This window comes from Mchenga conophoros, linkage group LG16, assembly GCF_057382185.1.
Source record: "Mchenga conophoros isolate Kocher_MC1m ecotype Shallow Benthic linkage group LG16, M_conophoros_male_GT1.1, whole genome shotgun sequence".
In the NCBI taxonomy this organism is placed as follows: Eukaryota; Metazoa; Chordata; class Actinopteri; order Cichliformes; family Cichlidae; genus Mchenga; species Mchenga conophoros.
Window position 1 is genome coordinate 36,842,256 of NC_140541.1, and position 10,611 is coordinate 36,852,866.

The window sequence follows — 10,611 nt, forward strand, 5'->3', positions numbered from 1 at the left end:
TACAGACTCAGCACCCGAGTGCCTTTATTGTGATCTCGGGTGACTTCAACCATGTATCACTGGACAATACACTACCAACATTCAAACAATATGTGGACTGTCCCACCAGGGGAGAGAAAACTTTAGACTTACTGTATGCCAACGTCAAGGATGCATACAGCTCCTCCTCCCTCCCCCCACTTGGTAGGTCAGATCATAACCTGATTCACCTCACCCCCCGCTATGTGCCAATTGTGAGGAGGGAACCTGTGACCACCAGGACTGTTAGGAGGTGGTCAGAGGAGGCAATAGCGGAACTACAGGGCTGTTTCGAGGTGACCGACTGGGAAACACTCTGTGAGCCTCACGCCGAGGACATCAATGGGCTTACTGAGTGTATCACAGACTACATAACTTTCTGCACCGACTCCATTGTTCCAGCTCAGACTGTTCATTGTTACCCAAATAACAAGCCGTGGGTGACTAAGGACATCAAAGCCCTCCTCAACAACAAGAAGAGGGCTTTCAGAGGGGGCAACAAAGAGGAGGTGAGGAAGGTCCAGGTGTTACTAAAGGACAAGATCAGAGAGGCTAAGGACAATTACAGGAGGAAGCTGGAGTGGAAACTCCAGCAGAACAGCATGAGAGAGGTGTGGAGGGGCATGAAGACCATCACTGGATTCAGGCCAACCAACAGCAGGGGAGCTGAGGGAGGTGAGAATAGAGCCGATGAGTTGAATCTGTTTTTCAATAGATTCGACACCACAGTGTCTGCTCCCACCCCCACAACCTCACCTGCAGTCAGCCTGGAATCCAGAGCCACACCACTGTGCCAGCCTCTCTCTTCACATGTTGCCTCCTGTGAGATTCCTGACACCCCTCCCCCACCCATCACCTTCACTCAATACCAGGTTGAGATGCAAATGAGGAGACTTCACTCAGGCAAGTCTGCTGGACCAGACGGAGTGAGTCCCCTTGTCCTCAAGGCCTGTGCCCCCCAGCTGTGTGGAGTCTTTCATAAACTGTTTATGCTGAGTCTGAGTCTGCAGAGGGTCCCGGTGATGTGGAAGACATCATGCCTCGTCCCTGTACCAAAGACGCCTCGTCCCAGTGGCCCCCAGGATTACAGGCCCGTGGCACTGACCTCCCACATCATGAAGACCCTGGAAAGGCTCATCCTGGACCAGCTGCGACCCATAGTAAGACCACATCTGGATCCCCTTCAGTTCGCTTATCAGCCTCGTCTCGGAACAGAGGACGCCATCATCTACCTGCTCAATCGTGTCTACACCCATCTGGACCAGCCGGCGAGCACTGTGAGGGTCATGTTTTTTGACTTTTCCAGTGCTTTCAACACCATCAGGCCGACCCTCCTGGGTGATAAGTTAGCAGCGATGCAGGTGGATGCTTCTCTGGTGTCCTGGATTGTTGATTATCTGACAGGAAGACCACAATATGTACGTCTCCCACAGTGTGTGTCTGACAAGGTGATCAGCAACACAGGGGCACCACAGGGGACTGTCCTCTCCCCCTTCCTCTTCACCCTCTACACCACAGACTTCAGCCACTGCACAGAGACCTGCCATCTTCAGAAGTTTTCTGATGACTCTGCGGTGGTTGGATGCATCAGCAGGGATGATGAGACAGAGTACCGGGCTGTGGTCGACTCCTTTGTCACGTGGTGTGAGCAGAATCATCTGCAGCTCAACGTGGCAAAGACCAAGGAACTGATCGTGGACTTCAGGAAGACCAGGAAACACTTGACCCCTGTTTCAATTCAGGGGGTCAGTGTTGACATTGTGGAGGACTATAAATACCTTGGAGTACACATTGACAATAAACTGGACTGGGCTAAAAACACCACAGCACTTTACAGGAAGGGCCAGAGTCGTCTCTATTTTTTGAGGCGACTGAGGTCCTTCAACATCTGCCAGAAAATGCTGAGGATTTTCTATGAGTCTGTTGTGGCCAGTGCGATCCTCTATGCTGTTGCATGCTGGGGGAGCAGGCTGAGGGTCGCAGATGCCAACAGACTTAATAAACTGATCTGTAAGGCCAGCAATGTTGTGGGGATGGAGCTGGACTCCCTCAAGGTGGTGTCGGAGAGGCGGATGCTGTCCAAGATAAAGACAATGTTGGATAACACCTCCCACCCACTCCATGACATGTTGGTCAGTCACAGGAGCTCGTTCAGTGAGAGACTGAGATTACCGAAAAGCACCACTGAACGACACAGGAAATCATTCCTGCCTGTGGCCATCTCCCTGTACAACGCATCCACTTAACACACTGTTTGCTGCTACAACTACACATGTTTCTTTTCCAACTATTTATTTATGAGTGACTTATGTATGTATGTATGTATATATATGTATATATTGTACTATTCTTAGTTAGTGTATTGTCTGTCTTGTCTTAATGTTGGTTTAAAATGGAGCACTGTAACAAAAAATAATTTCCCCCAGGGATCAATAAAGTATTCTGATTCTGATTTCTACGGAGCCCCGCAGGCGACATGGGAGAAAAAAAAATTAAGACGGACTTTTGCGAGATCTCACAAAACAAACTCGGGATCTCGCAAAACTAACTCGAGATCTCGCAAAAGTTTTAGCCGCAATCTTCGGATGCCGGCTTGAAGCCAACCGGGAGGTCGAGGCACGATGTGCCGGGAAAGCGGTGCTCCTCCCGGCTGTAGTAGGTCTCGACCTCCCGTTAGCTTCGAGCTAACGGGAGGTCGAAGGCCGAAGAATGCGGCTAAAACTTTTGCGAGATCTCGCAAAAGTCCATCTTAAGTTTTTTTCTCCCATGTCCCCTGCAGGCTCCGTACATTTCCACTCTCATAATTTGCTTCACTTCTTACAGAAATCTAAGACCTCTCAGATGTACTCCTCAAACTTTTAACATCCTTTTATGTGATTATTCCAGTTTTCCAAACCCAAGCCTGACATTCACTGAAAATCTAAAAAAAAGACGTCATTACAGCTTTAAGCCATCTCACAGCCTCTCCAGGAAAATAACAGTGTGGTTATTGTACCATGTCAAGCTTACAAACCCATGTACGATCATATATCCAACAGCCCATTAAGCAGAAGAATCAAACACTGTTAATATTCTTTGCAGATCATGTTTAAGATGTCTGTGTTTCAGATTTGAAGCCTTAACATTTCCCAGTAGAGTTAATTATAGTTAACATACTTTCAGAAATATGTTAAAGCTCCATCTGGAGTGTGGTAGGAAACTTGGACTTACTCTTAATTTATGCATGTCTACTGGTGCAACTAAAACTGAGCCAATCATGTTGAACTATATCCAGCAACAGTTACTTTTACTTAAAGGCTGGAAAAGGAAGAAATTACAAGCAGCTACATGGGGAGGTCAATACAGCATAGTATTGCAATATTTTGTGCGCCAATATTGTATTGATACAGGAACATGAAATATTCAAATTTAATTAAAAAAACTGAAATACTTGAACCATGAATACCATGAACAAGAGAGCTCATGTTGCCTGATCGGAGGCAACCGAAACAGGTCTCTCGTATAAATAACACATTAAGTCATAGTGGGATTACTTTTATCAAGGTAAATTTACATAAATAAAGGTTGAATTAAAAAACATTCTGCAGGTTTGGACTGAATGCAGTCCCTCTAAGAGAGGTTGGTGAAGGTTTGCAAATAATTGCTATCTAATTTATAAATCCAGAAAGATTCAGTCTGAGTCTTTCTCAATGAGCACAACTGGAGGGGATTCAACACAGCTGGCTGCCAGTCAAACAGGAAGGTTGCTGTAGACAGAAACATGTGATTTACAATGATTTATCTCAGTTAACTGCTGTATTTTCAGAAAAATATTGCATTTAATTGCTAACTTGATCCCATTCAGATGCAGAAAGACTCCAACTTACAGCAGCATTTGTGGCATTTTCACCACATTTTTTCATTTTGCAGCAAAAAAAATAACTGTAGAGACAAAACCTACAGATTTTACTGGATAAAACAGATACTGAAAAAGTTTAACTTTGAGTTCATAATTTGGTGATAAGTCACACAGATATATATATATATATATATATATATATATATATATATATATATATATATATATATATATATATATATATATGGTCCCCGTGGTAATCAGAGCACTAGGTGCGGTGACTCCCAAGCTAGGCGAGTGGCTCCAGCAGATCCTGGGAATAACATCGGAGATCTCTGTCCAGAAGAGCGCAGTCCTGGGAACAGCTAAGATACTGCAGGACCCTCAAGCTCCCAGGCCTCTGGTAGAGGACCCGAGCTTGAAGGATAAACCGCAGGCAGGGGCGTGCTGGGTGTTTGTTTTTTATATTATTTTTTATTGCAACACTCGGCATATCGTAAAATTATTAGCTGTTAGCTGTTTTGCTGTTGCACATGCTGTCCACCAGAGGGCACACCTATTTTGAACCACAAAATGATAAGGACATGTGTGTTACATCTGTTAGAAAGGGAAAATTTGTTTTTAACATCAGCAGATATCAGTATTTTATGTCATCAGACTCTACGGTCAGGGTGGGTGTTTAGCTTTCCCTTCTGGGTGCGGCCCTCCACGGCTGTCGCAGTTTCTAATGCAGCACCTTGGGGAAAATTAATTGTCTGCTCTGCCGGATATAAACAGCGCTACAAATAAAGCTTGAGTCATAGGTGTAGATAATCCCAGTATGAATGAATAACTGGTTGAAACTCTTCTCGCAGCGATAACCTCAAAAAAAGCACTTCCTGTTGTAGCAGCTTATACCTTCAAAACCTTTTAGAGCCATTTTGGACCATAATTGCTTCAACAGAGCTCAGGTGGGGATTTTTGACGTCATTTCACAGTATCTCTACATCTATTCTATTTCTTGTACAAGCAGCTCTCCTGATACTTAAAGCCCTTACCCAACCCTTCTTTTTTCACCTTGGAGAATAATATGTCCTGTGTTACAGTTGAATCATCATAACTGGGCCCCAGCTTTGTCAAAGGTAGCCACAGTACTAAATCAGCTCCCATTCATAGACAGATTTTCTAAATAGAAGGTGTCTGTGTCCCACACCTGAAGGCTTGTTCCATTAATTGGACTCCAGATTTACACCTTCCTGAGCCAAACAACCCAGCCTAAGCCCAGCCATCTCACTGAGGGTGGTTAGCTGGTACACAGCAGATGTTTGACTTCCAGTCTTGGGATAAATAATTATAGTGCCAGGCATCAGAATCAGTTCATTAAGTACATTTAAACCCCTGAAACTTCCTTCGTGGATCCTTTGTTAGATGCAGAAAGGAGCTCTCTTCTTTATTTCATACCCTAAAACTTCCCAGCGGGTCAGTGTGTTATTTTTAAAACTAAGGTAAACTGAAGCTGCTGTTTAATATGTGCACGCTTTATTTGATGTTGCAAATCAGGCTGACGTGTTCATCACTGACTCAGAGTTCAGCCAGTGAGCCTTGGTAGGCTTTACCTAATCTGACTCCAGACTCTGAATTAATCCCCACAATTTGTCCAACAATACAAACAGATCTGACGTTGAACCCACTGATGAAACAGTTGAAGTAAAGGTTAATCTGTGGGATTAAGAGTGAAAGGTGTTATCGTCACACATCTTTGTCTTAGCCAGCTAAATATCTCTCTTCATGGAAAAAATGCATGTAAACCTGATGGCAGACATGGATGAAATTAAAGCAGCTGTACAGGAAGAAGATTGCACTTCACTTGCAAACTGAAGCAAAGACTTGAGTCTGATTAGCAGGCAACAGCCTGGAAAATGTATTTAAAAAAACACCTTTTTTTAAATACAATACTGACAAATTAAAGGAGGAGTAGCATCTGTCAGTGAAGCAAAAACCAAACAATCCCAACTTTCAATGACTCATATTTCAACATTTGAATCTATATGGCCGGCACTATTCATTATTCCATTATTGCTATTTGATATTCATATTATGAAATGATGCCTTGGCATCAGAAATGTTATTTTCTAGTTTTTATGTACACTCAGATCCTTCATCATCACAGAGGATCCAGTGCTGAAGCCGCTGTCCGTGGTGCTGTTAATGCAGGAACACTCTCCTGCCCTCGACAAGCTTATGCTTCACTATAAACAACTGGGACTCATCAGTGACTAATAGTACATCAAGTCTGGTGATTCATGTGTCAATTTTTTAGTCAGCCCAGCTTCGGGTTACATGCAAAATACTATATTCACATGCATCATCTTATTTAAAAAAAACAACAACAACAATTTAAGACAAATAATCTAAACTCAAACATACTGGTCTTGTTCCTAGGAGGCATTCAGTTTGGTTTTGCTTCATTACTTAAAAAAGTGAGGCTTAACAAACCCATCACAATGTGATCTGAAAGGCAGCTGATGGTTATTTTAGAACACAAAACTTATCAGATGTGGAACAAACTGCTCCTAGCAAGTTAAGCTCATAACAAATGCATCGCCTCCATCTGCTGTGCTGATATTGATATTGATTTTATGATGAAATGTGGAGTGTGCGTGCGTGCGTACCTGTGTGGTCGCAAAAATCTACAGCACAAAATAACAAAATAAATGACTTATACACTTATACTGTTATATCTATCTATCGCTCGTTGTTGACTCCTATCGTACACACACACACACACACACACACACATTCATTCATATATATATATATAGGGGAGACCGGGGATAGTTGTAACGTGGGTTAGTTGTAACACTTCCAATTTCTCCAATCAGGGCTACGTTTCAAATGATGTGACTCATCCTGTGCATGCCCAATTCAGTTCTGCTATCACATGTGAAAAATCAGCACATTTTGTCAAACACAGACAATTTAACATGAAAAAAAAGTAATTTGTATGCCAAAAAGTAAGTTTTTCTACTTTATTTCAATGTTTAATAGCATTATCTGCTTTGCAGTTAAACTCATCAAACTTAAATTATGTTATTTGTATGTCTATGGGGATATATTCTGTGTAGGTCTTTAGTGCTAATGTTTTAGCCGTTGGCTGTAATGTTAGCTAGTTCATGGCTATAGGAGTCTGGGTTAGTTGTAACAATAATGCAGATGTTACAACTTACCACACTATTACTTTAACTTATATTAAACAAGTTTGTGAACGACATCAGCAGAGAGAGCTTCACTGGTCACTTTTGTATATGCGGTTAATGCCATTGGCAACACAATTCCTCCACTGTTTGTGTTCCAACACATACATTATGCAGACCTCTGTGTCAGAGATGGACCAGTAGGAAGTACTGGTAGTGGAAATAAATCAGGATGGGTGCAAGAAACAGATTTCCTCATCTTTCTGAAGCACTTTGCAAACCACACCAAGGTAAGCCATGATAAAAAGTAATGGAATTGCGATGCTGGTGAACAACTACATTTTTTCAGCTTCATTGTTATGTTCAAAATTGGTGCAAGAGTTGTAGGTTATAATGCCCACTGAGCCAATGAGGCCAAACTCAAGGAAGACCATCCAAAATTAATGAAATATTCAGTTGCAGAAAATTCCATAATTTGTCTTTTTTGGGGGGTTGGAATATGTTCAAAAGCTAGATTTCTGCATTCTGTCACACACACACATAGCTACATAAATGGCTCTAAGTGCATTCATGTGTTGAATAAACAAAGATTACATGTTAATGTTTCGTTAGTACCCTTATTTCATTGTGTTACATTTCACCCCAGGATATGTTACAACTAACCCAGACTATGGGGTTAATTGTAACATTTCACTCTTTGTGTTTGAGGCCATACCATGCAATGGGTAATTGTGCTGCAGAGAAAATAGCTGCACTATTTAATAGCAGAGACATGTAAATACTTTGCATTACATTTTGAATCCACTACCTTAAACGAGCTCCAATTTACAGACAGAAATGTCAAAAATGTTACAACTATCCCCGGTCTCCCCTATAACAGAAAAATGCGCACATGCACTATACTTGCATACATGGCTGGTGTTCTTTAGATTGCCTGCTGTGTCTGCACACAGGGGAAATGATGCATGGTGCTGGTCTAACATTATATAATGACAGTTTATATTCTCATGTTTCTGTCGAGCCTCTTTGGGCTCAATGGGGGAAACAATTGCTCAAAAATATGACTTTAGCAGCACAAACATGCCGCGTGCTGTGGCGCGTGCCCAGCATAACGTTTCTTACCTGTGCGTCAACCACAAGCCAACACAGGAAAAAGTTTGGGACTAATATCCATAAGAGAAAATTCATAGTTCGTCGATCTGCCTTCATCCCCGGCAGTGTGAAGAGAACACCAGGTTAAATAGTTAATTGTAAATCCGGCTTTCTTTCTTCACACCGGAGTATTTCGGGAAAGTTTAACCCAAGTTGTGGTCAAAACCTGAGCCGTCCGCGCAGTGGAAACGACAGCGGTAGTGGACAAAATCCCACGTTTCCCCCACTCGGGAAATCCTGTCGTGCACCCATGAATGTTTCCAAAAAGGACTCAGAAATCACCACGGAGTCATCCCGGGCATAATCCTGGAGGAGCGGTGCAGACACCCGAGATTCCCGTTAAGTCTGTGATGTGACGCTCAAGCACAGCACGCAGCGCCCAACGTGTGAGCCGGGGGGGGGAGAGGTGGGGTTCATGTACAAGTGGTGTCATTCTGAAACATCCTCTGTCGTAAACACGCACAGCAAGGAGATGTTTTCCTTCTCCTCGCGCACTGATTCAGTGCCCTGGGTAGGAGCAGTGCCGCTGATTGCTTACAAGGGCGTGGGTTTGGTGTCAACACTGGAGGGCATTCATTAGGCGGGCAAACTTCAGATCCTTCCCCAGGAAACACCGAGCATTAAACAGGGAATGCTCTGCGTCACTTTGTGCCAGATTTTGGTGAAAAAGCTTAAATTCTGTAAAAATGCAGAAATATGGAAAACTGTTCTAATTCAATATAACTTACTGCTATCATACAAAATCATCGTAACGCGTTTTTGGCTCGTTATTTATATTACAGATGCGCGCGCACACTGAAGGAAAAAAATGTCCATCCCGGTTTTCCCTCCAAGGCACGAGCGATAAGCAGAGTTCTGTCCTTTCCTTCTAAGATTCCTAATTATTTAAAGTAACACTCAGGTATGCCATTCAGCGTGTTAGTACGAGCTCGGGAGCAGCTTGGGAGAACAAGAAAACAGAGACTGCTTTAGGTTGCCTTCCCAATCGACTCAAAGGTTTATTTAGTACATAACAGCTTATATAGAGGAAAAAAAGGTTCGTGTGTCAGCAAGTTCTCAGTTCAAACCGGTACAGACCAAATAAGGAAACGTCTTCCTGCCTTGTGAGCAAAGAAGTATCCTGTGTGTAGTTTATCAGTTCAGCTACAATTTATGATCATCCCAGCAAAATACACTCCTAGACATAGAATACAGAGTTCTTTCATTAGTGAATTCTGAAACAAACCACCTGGCCTTTAACGAGCCTTTTTCTAAGAGATAAAGAAGGGAGGATGGGAGTAAGGAAGTGGTCTCGTCTCTGTGGTTTTTTCGACCTTGGGGTACCAGCCTGTGAGTCTTACACATCAATTCTTGGGTCAGAGAGAAAGAGAAAAACAACTATTAAATGGGCCTTATTGAGTAACTCTTTTCTGTATAATATCACAATAAAACAATATCCTGTAAATGCTACCGTGGTATCAAAATATCACAACACACACCAAATCCAAAAAATGTGTAAAATGTAAATAAAACATTTGCAAATATTATATCCACATTTTATTCACATTAGAACACAAAAAACAATACCAATATTGGAAGAAGAAATTTTACTGTTTCGTGAAAAATATGAGTTCAATTTCAGTTTCACGCCAGCATTACATCTCAAGCAATGTAATGCTGGCTCCAGGAAAGGCTGGAAAATAAAGTGTTGCTAGAAAGAAGCGGCTAGGTTAATCGGCAGCTACTAAATTATGAAAGAATTTCAAAATAATGTTCACGGTGTAAAAATGTTAATAATGTGTGTAATATCAGAAAATCTGGAGAAATCTCTGTTCAAAGCCACGACTGATGAATCTTTCATCAGCCTGAACCTTGACCTTAAAAAACCACATTTTCTCAGTTTAAATTTGATGTGTTTGTCATTTTCCACTGTGAAAATCATTCTTTAAATTATTTAAATTTTACACATCATGCTAACTTTTTTGGAATTAGTACTAGACTGACCCCCTATGATAACTGCAGGGGTTCGGTGTGACAGGCCTTGTGTGTTCAACATAAATCATGACTGTGGGGAGGAAACAAACTAAAAACTTAATTGTATTGTTTTGCATTTATAATTAGATTGCATCATATTTTAGAGCAGAGCTACAGATTAAAAATGCCCAAGGCGAAGCGGTCAAAGTCTGGCTGTACTTCACAGCAAAAGATGCAAACTCAGCAGCAACAAGTGCTTTAAGCTGATACTGTGATACTGTCAAAGGAGGTAACACCTCGAATCCGATGAAACACCTGGCGACGCATAGCGTTTTTTAAAAGCCGAGAAATGCGCCGTATTTGATTTCTTGCTGCAAGACCTCACACCGTGCGCATCTACTGCGGGTGTGGTGCCTGTTATCGGACCGGAGTTAGCAACATCCCCCAAGAATCTGAAGAGGAGAGTCCTGGCCCCTA

At 42.3% G+C, this 10,611-nt stretch overlaps 1 protein-coding gene across 1 annotated transcript in view; it reads right to left on the reverse strand.

Annotated features, from left to right (window-relative positions):
- Positions 1 to 8,365, reverse strand: part of pth2ra (parathyroid hormone 2 receptor a) — a 70,646-nt gene extending 62,281 nt beyond the window's left edge. The window contains exon 1 of the mRNA XM_085249312.1: positions 8,152 to 8,365. Within this exon, the coding sequence (XP_085105438.1) occupies positions 8,152 to 8,238 (87 nt within the window). The 5' untranslated portion in view covers positions 8,239 to 8,365. The remainder of the gene's footprint in view (positions 1 to 8,151) is intronic.
- Between the last annotated feature and the right edge of the window lie 2,246 nt (positions 8,366 to 10,611).